Consider the following 25,821-nt stretch of genomic DNA (forward strand, 5'->3'; position numbering starts at 1 on the left):
AGGCAGGCAGCTGTAGCTCTGATTCAGCCCCTAGGCCTGGGAACTTCCATGTGCCCTAAAAAGAAAAAAAAAAAAAAGGATGAGAATTTATTGTATATGGTAAGAGAATGAGAGAAATAACCAATCAGTGCCTCTCAATGTATCAGACCAAGTGTCCTCTTTTATACCAGATACTTTGGAATTCCCCGTTACTACCCTGTAATGAAATGCATATGAAATATCTATGCACATCTAATTAAAAATATGTGTACATATAATGCTCTAGATGTAACACAAATAAACAGAAGTAATTTATAATAAAAAAAATAAAGTTCAGTGGGTTTATTTTCCAACTATTGTAATTTTTTCCCAAATATGTCACCACATTTATTACAGGAAGGGGCATAAAATTAAACACTGGTTCATCAGTGTTTCTGAAATGAATGGAAATTTTTTTCTAAAATAATGTGTAGTCATTGTCCGCAAAGTCCTTGATTTAAGGTGAAGCCTGATAGTTCCAAAATGTAGTGGAGCTTTAAGTTTTTTCTTTGAAAATATTTAATTTGCTCAGTGACTTGATAAGTCAGTGTTTTGGAAAAGGCATAACAGTTCACCACTGAGTGAGTTTTCACATGTCTACCAGGGCAAAAATCTTGGCAGTGTACTTGTTTGACATTGTTTTCTTAGACCGTGAGGCCTATGGTTAACAGCAGAATTCTAAACCTAAAATTGTTAAATGTAGGGTTTTGGTTGGGCTCATTCCCACATCTGCTGTCAGCTACTGGTGAGTTCTACAGCTCTCCTGATTGTAGGTGGCCTTGATTGGGATAACTGAGATGGTTCAGCTCTGCTCCATATATCTTACCCTCCAACAAACTAGTTAAGGCATGTCCTCTTTTTGGTGAGGCACTCAGTCACACAAGCACTTTTTAAGCCTCTGTGTCACATATGTCAATATCCCATTGGCCCAGAGTGATCACATGACCCTGAGTCAAGGGGTGGAGCAGGATGCCTACAGAGACTGAAGGGCACTGCAGGGTAACATGGGAAGAATGTGCAAATAGGCAAGAAGAATCAAGATCATCAATGCAGTCAATCCACTACAATGTATATTTCACCTAAATATAGAGTGTATAGAAACCTAAAGCAAGGACTAAGTGGAAAGGGGTTTAAAAAGAGACACTGCATTTTTGTCTCCATGTTAAAAGAGTTCCTTGTTCTTAATTTTTCTTCCTATAAATTTTAAACAAATAAATGCAAAACTATTCTACTAAAGTTATATCAGAAAGTAGGTCTACATCAAAAATCTTAATATATAGCAATAGACATATATTTTGGACTCTCCTCCTTATCTCAGTCACAGAGAACTCGTCCAAACCTACAGGAATGCAAAGGATAGAGGGTCAGCAAATAAAGACGCATGTGCTATTTCTTGGGGGCTGGGAACGGGTTCTGAATCAAAATTTATCACGACTTTTTTTCTTATACAAAAAGTCTTTTTCCCCTAGAGAATGGATACATAGTAAATCTTTCTCTATAAGTAACTGTAGAATTCTGTCCATGGACAAACTGGAAATACCATCACAATTAGGAAGCAAATAAATTTGTCTCTGAAAAACAGAATCTCATACAGTGTCTCTATAAAGTTAAACACAATGATTCAAGACCCCATAAAAGTGACAATTGAGGAGTTCCCTTGTGGTGCAGCAGGTTTGGTATCTGGCATTTTCACTGTAGCAGCTTGGGTCGTTCCCAGTCCAGGAACTTCTGCATGTGGCAGCTGGGGCAAAAAAAAAAAAAAAATAACAGTTGAGGTGAAAAGAGGAGTTTGGTCTGACAACCATATCCTTTATCTTTATTCAGAAAAAAAAAACTGGATAATTACCATTTGTTTTCCTACTTAGGCAGTGTCAGAAAACCAGAAAATCGTTTTTAAAGGATTAAAGAGAGACATGAAGTTTGGGCTGCTCTACACCCATTCTTCACATCCACAATCCAGTAGGGAGAAAGGGGGGAAATGGCATGGCCCCAAGTGTATGCAGGGCTTCTGTTTACTTCCTATTACCCATCACTTCATCACAGAGCCACACCTGGCAGTGAGGGAAGCTGGGAAATGTGGTCTCCATTCTATACAGCCTATGCTTAGGTAAACTTTGGTCGCTCCATAGTCACTGGGAAGAGAAGATGAATATTGGAGGAATATTGGAGGGGGTAAAATGGCAGCTCTTTCCCATCAGGAATCTCTTCTATGAGCTTCTATGATGCTGGCAAGTTCTTAAGCACTTCACCATTGAGTTATTCTCAGAGATTATTCTCATCAGTTCTACTCTCCATTTTCTCCTTCCCAGATTCTCTGAGTTCCCAATACCAACAGGTGATGGGAACAGTGTCACGAAAGGAAAAATAAGCAGAAACTCAGGGGAACCTCTGAGTTTGACATAATCCCACCATTAACATGAGCCAAATGACATCAGGCTTGAAGATTCAGATAAGGCGGCCCCTCAACTCAGGTTGTTCTCTAACTTAAATGGAAGTTGAGAGCACATGAGAGAACATGTCACTATCCGTAACAGCTGGAGAGGTTAAGCTCTATAAAGTTAAGAAGATGCATTCAGACCAGAGTGTCTTCAGATTACTCTGACAGCTTCTTCCTCCCTCTTCCTGAGGATGTCTAAGGACTTTGCCAGAAGAGATGAGCAATCTAAAACTTGGGGGTGGTAGACTAAGAAAGTAAGGGCTACTCTTGGCTTACTTTCTGGCTATTGGATTCACAAGACTGCTATCTTCCAAAGATTGTTTTCATTTAATTCCAAAAGCCAAATGATGTGGTTTACTTGAAACTGTGTTTCTCACACTGCTCTACATCCTTGGTCTTACCCAACATGCTATTTAGAAAATAGTGATCCTGCTATATAGCACTGGGAACTATACCTAGGCACTTATGTTTGAGCATGATAATGTGAGAAAAAAAGAATGTATGCATGTCTGTGTAACTGGACCACCTTGCTGTACAATAGAAAATTGACAGAACACTATAAACCAGCTATAATGGAAAAAAATAACATTAATTATAAAAAAAAGAAAATAGAGAGTAGGATCCTATCTGACAGTCTAGAAACATACAGCTGAGGCAGGGAGCTAATCATAAGTGCTGACATTTGAATAACAGGTACTATTTGGTAGTTTTAGGGTTTTGTGATCTTTTTTCCCATAGGTAAGAGTAGGAAATGTGCCTTCTAAATTCATGGTAATAAGAAATACATCTGTAAGCTTTTACATTTCTTCCTAGCTTAGATTTAGTTCTCACTATGCACATAAACCAGTACAGACACCTCTGAATATAACCTTTCCCCAAAAGTGAAGTGTAAATGAATGGACTCTCAGGCTATGGTACCGGCACTTTGTGCATTTTATGTTGAGGGGGCAACCATCCACGAGCCCTTGGATGTGAGGTGTTAACATGAGAACGATAATCACAGGTGCTGTTTTCTGCTTTTTTTCTCCCACCCAGCTGTGAAGTTTGGGAGGATGTCCAAGAAGCAAAGGGACAGCCTCTATGCCGAGGTGCAGAAGCACCAGCAGAGGCTGCAGGAGCAGCGGCAGCAGCAGAGCGGGGAGGCAGAAGCCCTCGCCAGAGTGTATAGCAGCAGCATCAGTAACGGCCTCAGCAACCTGAACAACGAGGCCAGTGGCACTTATGCCAATGGACATGTCATCGACCTGCCCAAGTCTGAGGGTTACTACAGCGTGGATTCCGGTCAGCCGTCCCCTGATCAGTCAGGACTTGACATGACTGGAATCAAACAGATAAAGCAAGAACCTATCTATGACCTCACCTCCGTACCCAACTTGTTTACCTATAGCTCTTTCAACAACGGGCAGTTAGCACCAGGGATAACAATGACTGAAATCGGTAAGTGGAAGTCTCCTTCCAGCTCATTTTTGGATATTCTTCTTTGAAGTTACCTCAGTCCTATTTAATAAGGTTATTTTCTCAGGTCTAAGTTGAATTATTTGCACTCATGGCTTCTAGTGAGAAAATTAATTGGTTTTAAAATATAGTCTAATAACTGTCATTGTTCCCACGGCTCATAAAAGTTTATTTCAAGCAAAGGAAGAAAAAAGAAATTATAAATAGAAAGATGCTATCTGTAAAGAACAGATGCTATCTGTTGAATTTGAGTTCATCACTGAAGGAAAAATGCTATTGGTATAAACAAGAAAATTTCAGCAAGTATTCAAAGTGATGCTATTTAAAGTAAAATGGGTAAGGGATAAAGAAACAGTATGTGGTAACTGAATGAACATGGGGGCACCAACTCCCCATCTGAGATAAGTGGGGATAAACCTCAGTTTCCTTCTTCGTAAAGCTGAGGGGATAGATCAGAAGACCCCAAAGGCTCTTGTTAAGTCTGAATTCAAAAATCTACAGGGAAATGGAGTCTGAATTACTGACAGTAAAAAAAGTATAGTCTAGAATGTTACAGAAGAGCAACAAATAAGACTTGCTGAATAGGCCAAGTCACAGGCACAACTGCATCAGCCACCAGACTCTCTGGCTTTTACAATATCCTTCCTTAAGAGTGGTCTTATCCTAGGCCCTCTCTATCCTGGCTTGTCACAACTTTGTTTTACCCTGTTAAGTTTAGGAGTCTATTAAATGTCTAATCAGTTGATTTCATTAACTAATTGCCATAAAAATATTGATGTAGGTTTAACATCCCCCTCCTGGGTAATAATAGAGCTGCAAGTTAAAAATAGCCTGGAGGATTTAACAGGCAGTGGCTATAGCAGGCTTTGTTGCAGTATTTAGTGTAGATGGGAGAGCAGTGTGGAGCTCAGGAGGCCTCCTCATGTTTCACCCTGAGACATGGCAGAAAAGAGTAGTTGAGTAGCAGGCCACCTGAATTCAAATCCTGGATCTGTGGCCTATTATTTGAGTTGGAACAAGTTTCTCAACCCAGTTTGGTCATCCTATTTTTTTCTCACAAAAATCTTGTCTCATAGATCACACAGTTGTGTAAGAATTAAATGAGTTAATACTTGTAAAACAGAGTCATGTTTGGTACCCAGCAAGCGCTCAGGAACTCTGAGCTGTTATCACTTGTCCACCACGTGTTCAGTCACCTTTTCTGTCTAAACTGTGAGTAAGAGCTTAAAGCCTACGAGTGTTTTAAAAAAAGTTGATGTGAACACATAATGAAGTATATGCCATATGTATCTTGGCTACTTCTACCATCTGGCTGAAGAAGAAGCACTGTTTTGTTTTTTTTTTAATTTATTTACACAGTTACAAAACCTGAAATGTTTTCTCTCTCTCTCTCTCTCTCAGCAATTCAGCCTGTGGCATTGAGTAAAGAATTTATCGAAAATGCACAACTGAGAGACAGAGAAAACAAAACTTCAGCTCTAATAACAAAAATATTCATTATACTGCTCTCCTTAACCTGAAATTATGTCACAGGCACTTCACATACATTTAATTTTCGTAGGCATCTTATAAGTAAAAATATTATTCCCATTTTTCAGATGAGGAAACAGGCTTAGAGGTGTTCCATGACCTTCCCAGAGTCCTTTGGTTACTAAAGAATAGGGCCAACTTCCTCCTCAGGCTGTCTGATTCCAGAGTCCTTGTGCATACTCCTTATCCTACATCTTGCTATGGGTTTAATATCCACAAACCGCACTGTCAACCAGTAGGGACAATTTTTTTTTTCTTTTTGTCTTTTTAGGGCCGCACCTGCAGCATATGGAGGTTCCCAGGCTAGAAGTCAAATCAGAGCTGTAGCTGCCAGCCTGCACCACAGCCACAGCAACTTCTGATCCAAGCTGCATCTGAGACCTACACCACAGCTCATGGCAATGCTGAATGTTTAACTTACTGAGTGAGGCCAAGGATCCAACCTGCATCCTCATGGATACTAGTCAGATTCATTTCCGCTGAGCCACGACAGAAACTCCAATAGGGACAATATTTTAAAGTGGAGTCACTCAACCTTTCCAAGAGGACATGTTAAAAAGAAAAATAGACACCATTTTTTGCTTTTATCCTACTTAATGTCTCAGTGCCCGTTTGCTATTGATTGGGAACATGTGTTTAAAACATACTAGAACAAAAACAAGTGTTGGGCAATCTTCTACTCTATACCCAAAAGGAAAGACTTACAAGAATGCAGAAAACACAGTTCCTTCATGATTTATAATCAATAGGAAGTATTATGGAAAGAGAACTACGGCCAAAACCATGAGGTCCAGGTGACCCTACCGAGGTCATTTTCCTCTCCAGCCTTCAATCTATTTATCTATGAACTAGAGAATCTCAAAATTTACCCAAATTTCCTATACAGACATTGACCCCAAAATGCACTAGCATTTGTTTTTCTTAATTATTTCAAGATACTACTAGTCTTTAGAGATCCCAAGATATGCTGTCAATTTTGAAGGTTTCTTCCAGAAGACTTTTAGGGATACCATTAAATCATCCTGCTCCTGCTCTCAAATTAGCAGGCTCCAAAACCCAGATATTGCCTTGGTTCGCATTTCGTTAAAACGGCAATGCCACCTAGTGGCCACAAGTTTCGAATGGAAGTACTTGTAAGTGCCAAAACAATGAAATGTGTACATTATTCTTACAGGATCATAGTGTAAAAAAAAAAAAAAAGGGGGGGGGGTTGTAGAGTCCCCTGGTGGTGTAGTGGTTAGGACTTGGCACTTCCACAGCTGCGGCCCAGATTCAATCCCTAGTCTGGGAACTAAGATCCCACATCAAGTCACTGAACACTGAAGCCAAAAAAGAAATGTTAGGATGGTTAAAAAAAGAAAAAAAAAAGTTTCTGGATTAGCCTATGTAGAATACAGTCTCACAATTTTTGAAATGTTAATAAAAATGCATATTTGGGACCCATAAGACAATATTAGCAATAGCATGGAGATCTTCAAAAGTCAATTAGGTGAATGTTATCAGAGTCAGGAATATTTCCCCTGAAAAACCAAAGTCGTCTTCCTAAAAGTGCTTCAAAGGAACTACAAACACCTTGGGTTCAGTAACCCTAATAATAATATCCCATGGATGGAGATAAATATAGAAAGTCCTTTCATGCATATTAGCCAATTTAAGCCTCCCACCAGTGCCTTTAGGTGAGCAGTGAAGAAATAACCCCATTGTTCAGATGAGGAAATTAAGAGTTGGAAAGAGTGAGTGATTTTCCCAGGGTGCAGAGTTGATTACGTGGTAAAGTTTAAGTTCTAACATTGGTTATACCACCCTAGACTACTTCCCTAGACCTCCAGGCATTTTTTTTTTTTTTGGTCTTTTTGCTATTTCTTTGGGCCGCTCCTGCGGCATATGGAGGTTCCCAGGCAGGGGTCTGATCTGAGCTGTAGCTGCCAGCCTACGCCAGAGCCACAGCAACGTGGGATCCGAGCTGCATCTGCAACCTACACCACAGCTCAAGGCAACACCGGATCGTTAACCCACTGAGCAAGGGCAGGGATCGAACCCTCAACCTCGTGGTTCCTAGTCAGATTCTTAACCACTACGCCACGACAGGAACTCCCAGGCATATTTTTGAAATGTGCCAAGCACTCAAGGTAGGTAGAGCACAGTTCCTGTCCTCACCATCTAGAGGGCAGGCATTAAATAAATAATTGGAATTCATGTATTCTAAATCCCAAGCATGGCAGTACCACAAACTCTCCTGCAGGTGAGGAAGTTGGGAGTGTTGCTTACTTTGAGCCACTGCTCTTTTTCAGGAACATTTTATTCCCATAGTTTTGGGAATCAAAAACAAAATGTGGGTAAGCAAAGGGAAAAACATGAATCATTTCAGGAATTGTATACTTGGATTTCTCAGAATCCCATAGGGGGAAAAAAAATACATTCATGAAATAAGAGAAGGGCAAAAGTGATCTGCAAATTAATACTTAGGCATCAGATTTAACTGGGTTTAGCAGGAATTTTACTTCAAGCTGGCACAGTGAAGGTGTTACATCTTTGCAAATAAAATATTGCAGTGGTTGGTGGCAGGGAGAGGAAGGTGGCTAAAGGATAACTGGCGAACAAGCCGAGAAAGGAAGTGGAAGGTCGAGGCTTTGCTCCCTGGCTATAGCCCTCAGATGGGTTGGGGGATTTGACAGGAGTAATGCTCTTAATGAAAGCTCATTTAAGCTCAAGGATGAGTGACAGTGTATCTGTTAGGTACCAGACTACAAGACAAACAGCCAAACAACATGCTTTTAAAAACAAGGGGGAAAGAAATCCATCAAATTAGCTTTGATGCTAAAGGGATAAGTTGCCTTTTTCGACATCATCCGAGTTTGCCATTCCATTCAGTATTTTTCTCTCCAGATAAAGATAATGCAATATGAATTAATTGATCCCTCCTATAACACCTTAAATGTAGATTTACTTTCCTACTCCTTTTGTGTTCTATGTATGGAGCCTGGAATTTTAAACATCAAAAATAGAAATAAACCTTTTTTTTAGCAAATTCACCCATTAAAGAAGCTGAGTATTAATAGAGGAGATTACAGAAAAGGATTGGCCTAAGGGTGATCTAATCCTTATAATGTACTACTTTTTTCCGTCAAAACTAGGTAGACACATAGACAATATTTCTAGTGCTGTTTTGTTGGGGGGAAATTCTATAAAAGTTGATGACGTTTCAGTTGTTACTTATTAAGAGCCCCAAACATGTGGCTGTGGTCATAAGGCAGCAGCTTCAATTGCATAGGGTTTTACAGGTAAATATTTTATTATAACTGTTAAAATCTATTATACATATTCAACTACTCATTTAGAAATGGTACAGAAAACAGAATTTAACTCCAGCTACATATTTCCTATGTCCTCTGGTGGCACGTGTATCAGACTCAGGTAAGGCATTCAGTTCAGGAGTAAATGCCTACTACTAAGTCATTAAAATGAATAAAAATAGGCTAAACTAGTGAGAAAAACCATTGAAACAGTAGGGGGAGATGAAAATCCAATGTCTTAGTTCTCCCTTTCTTGCCTTGAGGGAAGACATTTTGTGAATTTCCATTGTCATTGGACACCCCCCATCACTCTCACCTAAACACAGTTCCTATGCATGCAATGGAGGGAAACCTCCATTTCGATACTTTGAAACCAGGAATCTGACTCCACATACTAGCTGTGTGAACTTGTTCAAAATTAGTTCAACTTTCTGATGCTCAGTCTCTTCATCTAAAAATTAATGCAGATAGATTAAAGGACTTTGAAGGATTTGGGTTCTCTTACCTCCTGGTGGGAGCTTTGGCCATATGGACAAATATTCCCTTTGTGGCAGCTACTTCCCAAGGAGAAGGGTAAGGTAGTGGACAGGAGGAACTTACAGGGAACTAGGCAATCCTGAATGATGCTGAAACAAATCTGTGTGGCAGGAGCCAGCAACACCTCCCTCCCTAGGAGCACAGAACTTCCATAGGGTAGAATGACCCTGCCAACTCTCCAGTTAATAACCACAATCAGATCAGAAATGTGTACCAGCCTCTTCTCTTCCTCCACCCTCCTGGGAAAAAAGAATATCAAAGACAACCAGGGACAACTCAAGGGGAGGCTGGTGGCCAATCCGAAACCATTCAAAGTTCATGCGCAATCAAAGTAAAGAGTGAACAGCTGTATAGATACAGCTTCAGGGCAAATCCACCTGTCCTCCCAGGCCCATTTCAACTTGATCACCTGATGGAACCCTTCTTAGAAGACAAAAAAAAAAAAAATATGTTCTTGACTTAGCCCCAGGAATACCCAGGTCACCTTGGTCACTTGAGAGGGATTTACCTGACTCCTCTGAAATTTTCACTCCAGCTTGTTCTCTGCTAACCATAGATTACATCCCAAGAGGCTGCTTTATTCCAGAATCCTGTCTTCTATCTTAAAAAAATGAATTGCCCAAGTGTGGGGATGAAGCTAATCAACTCAGCTTGTCACATTTCTGGGATCTTTACCATGGTTGTAACTATAGCATTAACTAGTCCATGGCCATGGCATTTTTCCAGAGCATTGTAGGACAAAGGACACTGCAGTTCTTCCCTAGGGCCATTCAAATCCATATCTTTCTGGATATCCTTTAATAACCCAACAAAGATGTCTAAAGTCACCTAGTAATATGTTGCAGTTACTCCACTGTCACGCTCAGTGCAGTGATTGCTCACAACTGGAATAAATGACATAATGTGTACAAAAGCACTTTGTGATTAGCAAGGCTATAAACAAATATAAAGATGATTTCTATTATAAGCAGTACACACATATATGCTCAGTTCAAGGACTTACAAATCTACATATCTATTTATAGCACATGTATGCAGACTAATCCTACATGCTTTTATATCTGTCAGTACAACTTGCCTAACATGTGTTAGCATTCACTAGATTAGGTAAATCTTCCCAATCACCTTTTCTGTTTTGAGTTGAAATTGTGCAAAATTGATCTTCCTCAGCAGACTCCTCCTGGAGATACTAGTTTGGGATTAATTTTTGACTCAGAATTCAGAACTTCCTAAGAAGATTCTAAAATCCACCAACCCACCCCACCTCCCCTCCACACACACAAAATGCTATTGAGAAGCTTCTGGAAAACCAATTTCATTTTATGCACTCAATTTTAAAAACCATAGTAGATATGAAATATTCTGCAGTAGGGAAGAGGAAAGGAGATTTCATGAGGCTCTGCCTATGACATAAGACAACCTCTGAAACAGCCCCACTATTGAAAAGCATTTCCTGGCATCGCATGCTTGACCCTGGCTCTCAGAAAGAGCTCTGTATCTGAATCGTTGTTTTCACTGATTGGGGTGAATAGGTGCTGCTTTAGCCACATTTTCAAACTCCTAGTTGGGGAAGAGCTGGCTAGGGTTAAAATACCACATAGGTTAGTGAACACAGAAATGTCAATTGACGGCCGGATAGATGGAGCTCAGGGCACTTACAACTAACTTAACAGGGTCTCTGCCAACCAGTACAGGATTTATTTCTGTGATGTTTACAAATGTGGGGAAACCTGTTGGAAATATTCCTAGCTGGGAAGACTTTTTTGTTTATTTTAATTTTATTTTAGGATGTAAGCAGTTAAATAAGGATATATGACAATATACTCTCAATACTGAGAAGTTTACTATTTCACTCTGAGCGCCATTTATGAGGACTATTGTAGAACTGCTATTTGGTTTTCAAATAGGTTTATTCTAGAAGTATTTGGTACTATACTATTTAGAAAACACTTATTTTAAAGCATTAGTTAAATACATTATTTAACCAATCAAGTTACTTTAAAAATTAGCACTGGGAACTATGTCTAGTCACTTATGATGGAGCATGATAATGTGAGAAAATAGAATGTATACATGTATGTGTAACTGGGTCATCATCCTGTACAGTATAAAAAAAAATGTATTGGGGAAATAACAGTTAAAAAAATAAATCAACTGAACATAAAAATTTTAGATTAAATGTTTAAAATGTAAAAATTGGCTCCAAAGATTGCTTCTGAATTAGTTCTTCCTAAAGGTCAGAAATATATTGACTGCACTTCCAAAAGGGGGGCGGGGTAAGGCTGGGGAGGAACTGCCTCTGTTTAAATTAACGGTCAATCCATATGTCAATAAAATCCAAATAGTAAAAGTCAGTCTTAATGATGGCCCTGAGCAATTTTCGTAATTAGGTTTTCATCATCTGTGACCCACTAAGTGTCCTTTGGGTACTGTGTGGAGATGCACTTTTTTAAAGAGAGTAGAGAAAGATTTCAATGTGCTCTAGATTAGGTTGTTTTTGTTCGTTCTATCTAAGACTCTTCAAGTACTTTTAAGACTGTGAGCTATACTCTTACCTTCTATAACTATGCAAGAATTCTCCCTCATAAGTCAAAACAAGGAGAAACTCCTATGTAGCCCCTCAGTCTCAAGTCATCATGCCTTTTACACAGCCCTTAGAAATATCACCCTTGCCAACTCTTTCTGTGTATGGAAAAATCAAACCCAAAGAAAATAAGACTAAGATGTTAAGTAACTTCCCAAAGGGCAGGGCAGTAAAAGTCTAAAGGGGTCCATATTGGCTTCCTCCATCTTAAAAGATGGCTTTCTTAGAACTAGTACGTTGATTTCTTTCAATTGTTCTGTGAAGGAGGTCCTTTAGGATGAAAGTTAACTTTGAAATGTAATGTTTTCATAATATACTCTTTCTCAATTTTCTTAGCTAGTTGGAAGAAAGGGAACTGTAATTTCCCAAAAATTAAACATGCCTATTGCAATAAAGAAAAACACTTGTGATCCAAAACAGCTTTCCATTATTAAATTATGAAGGAACCCTCTTAGAGAGTTCATTTGTTTTGCTACTTATAGTGTTTCTTCCTTTAAATAAACTCTGCTTAAATACAAATGCTGTAAGGATTCTTTCTGCCTAAGTTTCTGTTTTCTTACTCTCTATTAAAGTGTTCTTACCTGGAGTTCCCATGTGGCTCAGTAAGTTAAGGGCCCAACATCTCCATGAGGTTGCGGGTTCAATCCCTGGCCTCACTCAGTGGGTTAAGAATCCAGTGTTGGGAGTTCCTGTCATGGCGCAGTAGTTAGCAAATATGACTAGGAACCATGAGGTTGCAGGTTCAATCCCTGCCCTTGCTCAGTGGGTTAAGGATCCGGTGTTGCCGTGAGCTGTGATGTAGGTTGCAGATGCGGCTCAGATCCCAGTTGCTGTGGCTCTGGCATAGGCCAGTGGCTATAGCTCTGATTAGATCCCTAGCCTGGGAGCCTCCATATGCTGCTGGAGCAGCCCTAAAAAGACAAAAAGACAAAAAAAAAAAAAAAAAGAAAGAAGAAAAAAGAATCCAGTGTTGCCACAAGCTATGGTGTAGGTCACAGATGTGACTCAGATCTGGCATTGCTGTGGATGTGGTATAGACTGGCAGCTGCAGCTCTGATTCAACCACTAGCCTGGGAACTTCCATATGCCACAGGTGTGACCTTAAAAAAAAAAAAAAAAAAAAAAACCTCTTACCTGAACCTCCTGAAATTTGATAAAATTTTAATCATTTTATTTGTTAATCTGTTCATTCAGTCTTTGCCCCGATATTATTATTTATAGTATTATTCTGTTTTTTCCACTGGTTTCTCTATGTTCATATTTTATCACATTTTAATCATTTTTATAGTTAATAACATAATCATATTTTGTTACTATATTTTTCTGAAAAACTTTAAGAACATTTTGGTTCAGATCTACATGAGGTAAAACAGTTATGCCATTCTCTGATATAATTGGCAATAGAATTTGTATGAAGAGACCAGAAGCTTTTCTAACTCATTGGTGAGAGAGTAAGAGTGATTAGACCTTGAAACTGAGCCAATAAATGAGTTATAGATTATTTATGCCTCCAAATCCTTCTTTAAAAACTTGAAGAATGTAAATGCTGAAAATATTACCCTTCTTGTTAAGGCTATGTATCACTAATAGATGGCCGTTTTATGCTTAAATATTATTGATATTTTTATGCTGGTAGCACAATTCTATTTATGCCAAAAATAAATTATCTCTAAATAGAGATTAGAAAAATCAGAAAGGTATTGAAAGTGACACTATCCTCTCTGACATTGTCATCTCTTACACCCTAACCAGTAGACTTATTCTATTTAATGCCAGAAAACTCATAAAACTAGGAGTCTATCGTTAAAAAGACAAGATGCACACTCGGTTAAATGTTTCACCTTTCAACCAGTTGTTCTAATATATTAGAATTACTGCCTCAGAGTGTGGGTTCTGAAGAGTCCTGATAGTCTGAAAACCTAATGGAGGCACTTAAAACTTGCCTTGAGCAGGTCCCTAGAGATATCCTGGCATTAATTCAAAGTGAACCCCCTAAGAATTCTACTTTCACGCTGGTAGTATAAACTAAACAGGAGAGTTGAGCAGTTCTCTAGATCCTTAAGGCAAGTGATAAATTAAAAATTCATTAATCGTTTCGATTGAGTGTGCGATATAGTATTTTTAAAAGAATACTTCCAAGTTAAAAAAAAAAATCCCTTATGGAGGAAAATGAATAGGGGGTATAGTTCACCAAGAAGAAACCATTATTTCTCATGAAAAGAAAAAGAAAAGATGGGGAGGAGAAAGAATTAGGAAGTTCAGATGCAACCCCCCTAGTGCTATATATAGCTTTGAGTCTCAGCTTTCTCGCCTTGATACAGTTGGGCCACTGGTGCTCTTGGTAATAACACTGAAAGCAGCAGTTTTTAAAGATATACTCAACTTTCCCTGCTCCCGGGATGTGAGATTCTAATGAAACCACCCTGTCTGAGACACTGTAGCCTTTGGAGAGCGCCATTTGCTGAAATGTCTAGTGAGAGCTAAAATAAGCCCCTTTGGTGGAAAAAAAAAAAACCCGCTGAGTGGTTGAAATCAGAGCTGCAGAAGGTCACTTGCTATTTTAGTAGCTGCAGGCTGGTCCTCATTTTATAACATTACAGTCATAAACAAGAAATTTTCACCTTACTTGTCAGTTTACTCATTTTTCCCCAAAATAAGCAGATGTAGCCTTTTTGCTACATAGTACTAGGTAATTTGGATGACTTGTTTCCAAACTTTGCTTTACTAAATGGATTAATATGTAAGAAAAGTTATTTTTCATGTATTTATTTAAACGTGACTTCAAAGTACTATTTTTACACCACCTGATATGATTGACCTTTAAAACTCCCTTTACCTGTTTGTGTCATGCACATCTCAACTATGTGTAAAAACCTCAAGGAGGGACTTCCTTCCTACTTCTTTGATTTATTCCACAGATCACAATGAAGATTGATGAAGACTGGGGGGGGGGGGCATCTTTACAGTTTCAGGGAGAGACAGGAGAATCATTTGGAATTATGTAGATACAGTCCATTTGGAAATGGAGGAAGGAGGGTCGTTCCAACCCCAGGATGCTACAGTTTTCGCCCACACTACCGATAATTGCCATCAGTTTTATTACAGTTTTCCCTTCAAAAATTAGATTTTTCTCCAATGGAAAAAAAATAGATTTTGCTATTCTTATTGCCCATGTTTTAAGTGGAATTAAGATAACCTCTGAAGCTTTTAGGGAAGTGTGACAATTTGAACAAGATTTTTCAATATTTTTTTCATTGAAAAGGATAAAGCATATTTGCCTATATCAGCTATTTTTTAAACTCTTTACTGAGGTGTAATCAACATCCAAAAGTCTGTTCGTATTTAATGTATACAACTTAATGAGTTTGGAGATTACACACTCATGAAACCACCACCACAACCTGTGCCATAAACATATCTCTGTATCTGTTATTTTAAAGATTTCTAGGATTATGCTTTCATTTGAAGCAGATATTGTCGTTTCTATCTCATAACGTTAAGCATGAAGTTACAAATTCTGTTAATTGATTATAAGTTTGGGGTTTCAGTAAGTCTTCCTTTGAGAAAAGTGTAAGGGTCAAAGCCTAAAAACAAAATAGCAATTTTATGGGGGAAAAAAGAGATGAGAGAGGAAGTAAGTACAAGATATTTTTCATGAAATTAACAATTAGAAAAGAAGGATCGTGAACTTATTCTTAACTTGTAACAACACATGTAATTTTCCCTGCCAGCTTCAGTGCTTCCATTTCCCCTGATCATGACTGAACAGGAATGCCTGGACTGAGCATATAAAAATTTTTTTTCTCATCCCTTGATATGTTTTTATTAACTATCAAAGCAGCCCACATACTCTTTCTGAATTGGACAAACACCTCCGTCTCTGAAGACATAGAGAATCTTAACTACTGAGAATATATAGCTACATTATCAGATCCACTTGAGAAATCTCTAGCCTCATCCATGGTCTCAGGAAGAACAGAGTGTGGAGTCCATGGGCAAACCCTCTGAAGGTGGTAGAATTTCCCATTAGTCAGTCATCAGGTCCCTCTTTCTTTTGGACCCATTATCCCAGTGCGGTACCTTCCAGCTCCTTCCTTAGCCTGTGCTGTCTGCAGCCCAAGCTAGTTAAAGGATCCGACCAAAACCCAGCTCTGAGAAGCAACTGCAATCCAAGTCAGGGAAACGGATGAAGGGTGTGTGATTGCCCAGAAAGATTCCATATCCCCTGCTCTTTTACCTTAGTCGCTTTGTCTGGACTTTCTCATGTGGTTGGTCCCTAGAGATGATAGTGTTTACTATTACCTTTTCTATTTTTCCAGGCAAGGACTCTTGAAAGTTCTTTTGGCTCCCAGTGGTAACTTTGCATACTGTATTCATTGTCTCTCCCTTTGACCCTTCTTTTAAAATCCTTCTCCCCTTTTCACAATTGCAGACTCAGTCCAAGCAAACCATCTCCTCTTATGTTCACGTATTTTTCTAATCTACAGAAGGAGGCTTTAGACTTTTCTCCCCGAGGGATCAAGTCTAACTTTACCATGTGGCTTATCGACCCCCCAGCCTGGAGAGGGGTCAAGTCAGTTTTTCCACGTGGCTCAGCTTTGCCCTACAGACCCCTGGAAGGAGGAGGAGAGGGACCACCCCTGCAATTGCTGCTACTGCGTCTTAGCGGCCACTAATATATATCCTATGTCAAAAAGTAATTTGTCTTTTATTTCTCACCACAGGGGTATAGGAAATAATTACCCATGTGTAATGTTCGACTTCAAAGCCATTGTGAGTGCTTAGGCTTTAAGATTATCACACAAAAGGGCAGTCTTAGCTTTCTAAAAATCCTTTGTCAAATAAAACAGAAAATGAGGGTTTAGATGGATATTTTCAACATTGTCTTTACTAACTCAATGTTAGTTGAGTACTTACTATATTTAATGTTCTCTCTCTCTTTCACACACAAACACACACACGCACACCCCTATGCTGGTCCACTGCCTCCTCAAGAATTGTCTTGAATCCAGCAGCTCTATGCCATCTCTGTCCTTCTCACCTAGTCCGGAAACTCCTCCTCTCTTGCCTAAATTTTCACAACAGCCTAATTAATCTCACTTATACCCTAAAGCCATCTCATCGTCTTTGTCATGGTCAGGATCACCCTTTTATTTATTTATTTATTTTTCGGGTCTTTTTGCCTTTTCTGGGGCTGCTCCCGAGGCATATGGAGGTTCTCAGGCTAGGGGTGCTCTACGTCAGAGCCACAGCAACGCGGGATCCAAGCTGCGTCTGCGACGCACACCACAGCTCACGGCAATGCCAGATCCTTAACCCACTGAGCAAGGGGGGCAGGGATCGAACCCACAACCTCATGGTTCCCAGTCGGATTCGTTAACCACTGCGCCACGACGGGAACTCCAGGATCACCCTTTTAAAATGAGAAAATGACCATGTCACTCTCCTGCTTCCCACCTTCCACTATCTCCCAGTCACCTACAAGATAGAATCCAAACTTCTTGACCTGGTTTACTCAGCAGTTTCATCTCTAGTCACAGTTTCCATCCTTCGTCTCACCCCCCTGCCCCATCTCTTCCATGCACGTTGCAAACATTGTAGACTTCTTGCCGGGAAAGAGAGATCGAATTTCAAAACACTATTTGTTAGCTCTGTAAAAATGGGTCTAAAGTCACTCACTCTCTCTGAACCTCACTTTTTTCCTCAGTAAAAGGGAAATTGGTTGTAAAAGGTAAGGATGATAAAGATGTGAAGTATAACATCAGCAGTTGTCTAGCTCAGCTACTTTCCTCTCTGTGCCTTTACATCATCCCTTCTACTTGAAGTTAGTCTTTCTCTTCCTGTGACAAAGTCCAGCTCAGACCCAAGTCAGCAGGCATCTTCTCTATGGTTATTTTTCTGCCTTCCCCAAACTGAGTTAGATACTTTCTTCTGTGGGCTCCCACAGTAACACCTTCAGGGCGTTTGTTACATCATGATGCAATATGATATTATTGTGAGATCCTTTAAAAATAAAGTATCTTTTTTTAAAATCTGTACCTTAACTTGTTATATAATAGCTTCACAAAAAAATATTTGTGAACATGTGAATGAATATATGAAGGAACTATACTGGGCTCTGAAATCCAGCTCTTGAAGAGCTCACAATCCTAAAGGGTGTGGCAGCAGATCCACTCAAATAAGCACCATATAAGTCTGACTGAAATAAGGGGTCAGTTTGGGATAGAAATAAAGTGTGATGGCAACTGGCCCTTTAACCTGAGGTCACAGGGAAGCAGGGAAACCTTCTCCGGGAATGACCATCCAAGCTGAGCCCTAAAACAGGCATGTCAATTGAATTTCCAATTTCGCTTCTCCTGCCCACATCTTTACTATGCCTACTCCTTCTCATACCCCATAGAACTCCTTCTCATACCCTATAGAACCTTAAGTTTCAGTGGCAGAAGTCCAGAGAATTCTTCAACCTTGGCCAGAACTTCCCAGGAGATGTCGTAAAGGAACAGATAAAAAGTTTTTCAAAATGTAATTTTAAGTGCAGTTGTAACTTGGCTTATAAACTCTGTAGCCTGTAAAGTACTGACAAATCAGTATATCTTTGAAGATGAAAACAAACTACACCAAGAAGATAAAGGTTTGAAAACTATAGAGCCATAAAAATCTTAGGTTTTCATTATGTACCTACTGAGGAATAGATATGTTTTTTTAAGATTCTAAGTAATTAGACTGCCCAAGTGAAATTGAAAAATGATGAGCCGTGACATACCAATCTATTTTAGTATGATGCATAGAGTAATCCCTGCCTCTTTTTTTACAACACAGGAGGATATTCAATAAAATTTTGAATATAGGATTTTTAAAGAAAGGATTTTTATAATGTCATAACCAATGAAGTTCTTGAAATGCTCACTGCTAAATCCAGTAGAGCATAACTATAATCATAAGTTAGCATTTTGTAGCATCTTCTACATCCATCAGTTTATAGTTCTGATGGAACAACTCTAATAAATACTGAAATATCTTCTTTTAATAGCACTGATTCCAGGATATCTGGTTTGTCTCTCCACTGGGGTCACATTTCTTCCCTGACGAAAAACTGTAAAATGTCCTAAAATGACAATTGTGGCTTCCATTTATTCAGTGTTTATAATGTGCCATGAGATTTTTTTTCACTTGGAAGGTTCATTAGAAACTCAAGCTGACTTTTTTTTTAATTCTTACATTACTAAAACACAACTTATTTCACACCATATATATGAAAAGCTTAGCAAGGTGAAAAAAAAAAAAAAAGGTACCTAGGTACCTTTGAGAATTATCCTGGAGAAATGAAATATGAATAGAAATTGCATTTAAAATAGCAAAACCTGAAACACAAGAAAAACTCCATCTCTGTATGGGCCAAGAAGTTATGGGGTAGAAAATTTGGTCATTTTCATTCTACTCAAACCCCATTTAGAGAATTCCAAAGTATTTTGGTTTGCCAAGATGTCATCTTCATGTGTTCAAATGGCAGAGGGGATTATGAAGCACCTTCTACGAGCTCTGTCCAACCTCAGGGGACTCATTACAGGTTGTTAAGGAGAGCTCTTATGTCTGGTTCTGTTACTCAACTTTCAAACCACCAAACCCCAAATAATCGGTATTTCAGATACAATACCAAATACAATTCATTTGGAATAAATGGCCCCAAAAGACTGATACTGTTTATTACTACTTTTTAAAATTTTTTCTAGGAAAAATCTTATAAAAATTTTGAAAGAAGCATGTGAGAGCCCCCATGACTCAATTTCAAAATTATCACCTCAGAAGTCAATATTATTTCATTTCCATCTCCTGTTATTATGTAAGATATCTGCATGATTCCAAAATCAAATCTACAAAAATAACAGAGAAGTCTAACTTATTTCCCTGTCACCCCATTCTCTTTCCTCTATAAAAAACTAATTTTTTAGGCTATGGTTTAATCCCCCCTTTTATTTTTTTATAATGATTTTTATTTTTTCCATTACAGCTGATTTACAGTGTTCTGTCAGTTTTCTGCTGCACAGCAAGGTGATCCAGTGACATATACATGTATACATTCTTTTTACTCACATTATCATGTGCCATAATCCTCCCTTTTAAAAATACAAGCAAATGAATTTCTATTTCAACTTCTGCTTTCTGGGATAAGCACTGGGAGTCTAGTGATTTTCAAAATATTTTAAAGTTTTTGGCGTTTACTCTGACTCTTAGAGTGTAGCAAGTGTTATAAGGCTAACAGTGGGCTTTTAATCCAAAACGCAAGAAACACGGTAATTTGTATTTATTTTTAAAATAAATATTTATTTGAGCACTTTACAACTTGTAAGATCCAAGTTCTATAACCAAAAAAAGGACAAAAAGACCATTAATTTTGATTAAAAAACTGAAAATTGAAAAAAAAAAGCAATAAAGAATTAATCTGGAGATTTTTAAATAGTAGTATCAAAAACACACTCATACAATTGGAGTTTCTCCAAAAGTCATTCCAACAGGAAACATGTGAAGAGCAGGTTTCTTTGAGCAAAATGGGATTTTATTCACAAACCCTTAAATTGATATTCTTTCTCATAGATCGAATTGCACAGAACATCATTAAGTCCCATTTGGAGACTTGTCAATACACGATGGAGGAGCTTCACCAGCTGGCTTGGCAGACACACACCTATGAAGAAATTAAAGCGTATCAAAGCAAGGTACTGTGGGAAACGACAGGAAAGTTTTCCTGTGATTTCACTCTTTCTGGCTTTTTCAGCCTTAAGCACTGTTGATATCTTGGCCTGGACAGTTCTTTGCTATAAGGGTTGTCCTACACATTGTAGGATGTTTAGCATCGTCTCTGGTCTCTACCCATTAGATGCCAGTAGCACCCCCTCACACATAGATGTGACAACCAGAATGTCTCCACATAGTGCCAAATGTTCCCTGGGAGGCAAAACCACCCCAATTGAAAACCGTTGCCCTTTCTAAGTGGCCAGGAAGACTGTGCCTACATCTGACAATTTTAGGACATGTCATGGTGATTTCTTGGGTAAGGAATGAAAGCAATTGATAACTCATACCGGTAAGAATAATTGCAAACTCATACTATACATATAAGTAACAAAGCATTCTAAATGTTTTGTCTTGCCCTACATGTTGAAAAAGTACCAAAGTAAAAAAAGGACAATTCATCCCACATTATCATTATTGCTGCTGTTGTTGTTATTTTGTATCCATTAGAGAAGGTTTTAAGAAAAGGAATTTTTGTTGTTTTGATTCACATTATTTTCCTACAGGATTGAGATCCACAATCACAAAACCTAACAGTAAATTAAATTTTAATAAAGTATATAAATGTGTCTATATTTAAATATACGACTATAGCATACTGACTTTTCTCCAGTAGAACACTTAAATCTTACCACTTTTATGTGAATAAGGAAACAAAAGCATAGGTATTGTTACAGTTAATAAAAAACAGAATTAACACAATTGGATTTATGTTTCCCATTCCAAAGAAAATACCCTAAGGATCAAAATACATTTCTGGGATTCTATCTTACTTAAGAGAGTGATTTGATTTGATGTCTTTTCCCTTGAAATTTTTTCTGTACCAAAAGCAATCTCCGTAAGTTCTGGGGAAAGAACACAACATAAAAATATTACTAATTTAGTCTCTGTCAGGTACAAGTGGAAATAACTTTATGAAAGCCTGTGAATGAAATTGCTATTCCTCGGTGCAAGAGTTTGTTTTACAAAATAGACTAAGAGCTTGAGTTTGGTTAGGTGAGGAGAAGGAGGAAGAAAGACTAAAGAACCTATCTATACCTATAAATTCTATTATTTTAGCCTCAGCACTTTGACAATTGTGCTGTATCAAGGTTCAAGTAGGTCAAAACAATATCTTAGAAAATATCACCTCTCTTCTAAAAGAGGGCAAATTCCCACTGTGGACCCCAGGTGACAGGTAAGTTCCAGTTGGGGGAACCTTGAGTCTCTAAGTTGTTCTTTGCCCCATGTGCATTCTGTGTTTTCTCTCTTAAAGTCCCGGGAAGCACTGTGGCAGCAGTGTGCCATCCAGATCACTCACGCCATCCAATATGTGGTAGAGTTTGCAAAGCGAATAACAGGCTTCATGGAGCTCTGTCAAAATGATCAAATCCTCCTTCTGAAGTCAGGTAAGCAAGAAGATTCAGGGGGGCTATTTTAGGCCAGAATTTGGTGAATCCTTAACTCAGTGTTGGTTCTAGAAAATCTTCTATCCAACATGTAGCTCATTTTTACCACCCACGCTGTCAGCCAACTCCCAAAGGAAACTCTCAGTAATAAAAATGCCCTGATACTCATTCAGTTCCCCTTTGAAGTCAAATACAATTTTGCTTATTGAAAGTAGAGCTATTAATTGCGGAGGTTGAGATACCCAGCTTGACAGGCAGTGCAAGTAATTAGCGTGTCAAGGTGGCTGAATTGCTGAGCTGGCTCTAAAATGTACTACTTCTCTTCTGTTGGGAGGGTGGAAATCCAGGCTAACTGAGTTCTGCCTCTGTGGTCATTTCCAATCATTTTAATGAGGATTGCCTGCAGCCAGAATACACCAGGAGACACTCACTCTGCTCTAATCTTTCCTCCCCCTTCTCTCATACATACTCTCTGACACATGCACAGCCACTTAGAAAGTAGTTCAAGAAACTCTGCACATGATCGACTTTGCAAATGCCACTACCCAAATAGGAAAAAAAAAAAAAATGTCTTTCTTGGTTCCCTTTGAAAATAGAAAATAACCACCATGGTATTTATGTGACCCTTCGTGGTCCTGGGCTATAGCAAATAACATAATTTCATATATATAATTATATATATGTTTATGTTTACCTGTGATATCTCTTTTAGTCTTGTGTACTTAGTGTTATTTCCATCTTATGGGGGAGGAGGCAAAGATCAAGGAAAGTGAAGGGCTGTGTTCAATACCACAGAGCCAGTATCTGGCAAAGCTGCTTTTTGTAATCCAAATAAAATAGTTATTTTAAGCTGCTGTTTCTTTACCAAATGATTAAAGTTGGTACAAATCTTGATTCAAACATTAACTTGATGTATTAGTTTCATATTGCTGGGAAAAAAAAAAAACAAAACTTAGTTCGAACAGTAGTAATCATTAATAATCATTTGTTTTGCTCCCAAAGCTACAGTTTGAGCAGGGCTCAACAAGAGATGGCTTGTCTCTGCTCCATGTGGTGTTCGCCACAGCAACTTGACTGAGGGTGGGAGAACCCACTTTCATATTGGCCCATGCATGTGGCTGGCAGTTTGCACTGGTTGACAGCCCAGAGTTCAGCCAACGCTCTGGGTCGGAGGCCTCAGTTTCTGTTCATGTGAGAGCCCCTCCACAGACTGCTTGGATTTTCTCACAGCATGGTTTCTGGGCTTCGAAAGTTAGCATTCCAAGAGAACAAGGCAGAAGTACGTAGCATTTTTCCAAAGTTCCATAGTGTTATTTCCACTACATCTTTATTTAGTCAAGGCAGTCATGAAGGCCTGCCTGGGTTCCAGGGTAGGAGACATAGAATGTAGAGAATGTAAGTGCCTTCTACATTGTAGATACTGAATAAACGGTACTATTATCGGATTTGTCAGAAAAGCATTATTTCAATTAATATTTATACATCCTCTCATGTGTAAGCTCTGTGCTAAGATGACATAGGAGAGGAAGTAGAGAAATCAGCAGAACAAAAGAAATAAAATGAAGACATAATAGAGATGGCAGCATAAGAAAGGCACCAGGGGTACATTTGGGTGCAACATGGGTGTAGCCAAATCATCTGTAGGATGTTCTCATGCTAATTTAAGACTTCTGAGTCTGGATGTCACCTTCCAACACACTGTGAGGCAAAAGCCCATTTCTCCAAAATGGAAAGAAACTGTACAACAGTAATTCCTTAGGATGTCAATAAATGTTCAGAGGGAAAAAACAAAGGAGTGAACTAATTCGGTTAATAAATATGTATTAAGCACCTACTCTGCACCAGGGACTTTTCTAGATCCTGGAGATATACACTGAATAAATAACCACAGTTGCCTGTGACTGCAGACAAAGGTCCTACCACCTTTGGGCTAAGAGTGAACTCAGAAATGTTAGGTCCATTGTGGTTGAGCAAACTCCTTCATGTTAGGACTTCAACAAGCCTTCGATCTGGGAATGTTGGCTTTAACTCCCTGGCATGGATAATGTTTAGCACTTTGCCAGAACTTGTTTTACCAAGAAACCCTCATTTCTAAGACATCAAGGCATAAATGGTGCCCTCAAGAAACATCCTGAAGGAGTCCCTATTTAAAGTTGTCACATGCAGAAATACACATAGAGTAGGTTAAAGACTGAAGTAGAGAATAAGTTCTCCTAACAGCAAAATTTCCACAAAAGTTCATAGATTGGATTTTCCTGCTGCAAAGCTCCTTTCTGGGACAGTTACCATAACCTGTGAATTCAAGTGTTGAAACTAACTTTAATATTAGTCAAATAATAGTGGGATAAAATGTATGTTTCCCCCCCAAAAAATTTCCCTCCATTTTAATCACCTTTAAAGTATATTTTATCTTTAATTCCTCACATTAGCATCAAGAGAGCTTTATTTCTAACATAGGTATATTTTACTTGGGAAGAAATCTTGAGGAATCTATTTCTTTTTTTTTCTTTCTTTCTTTTTCTTTTTTTTTTTTTTTTTTTTTTTGCTATTTTGGGCCACACCCACAGCATATGGAAGTTTCTTCTAGGCTACGGCTCGAATTGGAGCTGCAACTGCCTGCCTACGCCACAGCCACAGCAACACTAGATTCAAACCACGTCTGTGCCCTACTCCATGGCTCACGGCAATGCCAGTTCTTTAATCCACTGAGTGAGGCCAGTGATAGAACCCGTGTACTCATGGATGCTAGCTGGATTTGTTACCACTGAGACACAAAGGGAACTCCCTTGAGGAGTTTCTAAACATGTGTGTCTGTGTGTATTTTAAAGGTTTTAAAAATCTCCTGCCCTGTAGGCAATAGTAACCTCTTTATTATTTGCATATATATATATTTAAATTATTTTTTTCTCATAGGTTGCTTGGAAGTGGTTTTAGTGAGAATGTGCCGTGCCTTCAACCCATTAAACAACACTGTTCTGTTTGAAGGAAAATATGGAGGAATGCAAATGTTCAAGGCCTTAGGTGAGTTTACATTTCATGACATAAATTCTATTAGCTACTATCAGTTTCTCCACTCAGGTTGAAATTGGTAAGTGAAGTGATTCTCTAATGTGAACTAGTATCTCATTATTCAATAAGGGTGGGGCTAGGTGAGCCTCCAGTTTTTCATCTAATTCCTCTGATTTTACAATAGTGCCTCCAAATATGAAAGGAAGGAAAGAACCACAGACCCTTTGAGACCAACCATGCCTCTTTCAGAAATCAATGAAAACTGATTCTAAAATGGCTGAGACGGAGTTCCCTTGTGGTGCATTGGGTGAAAGATCTGGCATTGTCACAGCTCAGGTCACTACTGTGGATCAAGTTTGGTCCCTGGCTCAGGAACTTCTCCATGCTGGGGGAATGGCCAATAAATAAACAAATAAATAAAATTACTGAGATGGATTATAGGTCATTCTCCTAGCTCACCCCTTCACAAAATATATTATTCAGACTGCTGGTGGTCCATGGGTGACCTTTTAAAAAGTTTTTTTTTTGAAAATGTATAATTATTAGTGAAGATTCTTAAAAGAGGAGATTTCACTTGTTTCTCACCCACAGTAGTGATTTTTTCTCTGTTAATTCATGAAGTTCTGGGGGGCACAGATAGTGTAGATGCCACCCAGCCCAAAATGATCCCCAGGCCGTTCTGTTGGGAGGAAACAGCAGAGTCAGTCTCTGGAAGAGTATCACTCACATCCAGTCATCAGTGCACAGAGTGGATAAGTATGTTAGCAAAGATGGGCTGAT

General features: G+C 38.7%; 1 protein-coding gene across 1 annotated transcript in view; it reads left to right on the forward strand.

Annotated features, from left to right (window-relative positions):
• Window positions 1-25,821, forward strand: part of RORB (RAR related orphan receptor B) — a 197,307-nt gene that overhangs the window by 136,900 nt on the left and 34,586 nt on the right. The window contains exons 4-7 of the mRNA XM_047767778.1: window positions 3,491-3,892; window positions 20,447-20,568; window positions 21,900-22,032; window positions 24,946-25,053. Of these exons, the coding sequence (XP_047623734.1) occupies window positions 3,491-3,892; window positions 20,447-20,568; window positions 21,900-22,032; window positions 24,946-25,053 (765 nt within the window). The remainder of the gene's footprint in view (window positions 1-3,490; window positions 3,893-20,446; window positions 20,569-21,899; window positions 22,033-24,945; window positions 25,054-25,821) is intronic.

The sequence above is a fragment of the Phacochoerus africanus genome, chromosome 2 (assembly GCF_016906955.1).
Source record: "Phacochoerus africanus isolate WHEZ1 chromosome 2, ROS_Pafr_v1, whole genome shotgun sequence".
NCBI classification, from domain to species: Eukaryota; Metazoa; Chordata; class Mammalia; order Artiodactyla; family Suidae; genus Phacochoerus; species Phacochoerus africanus.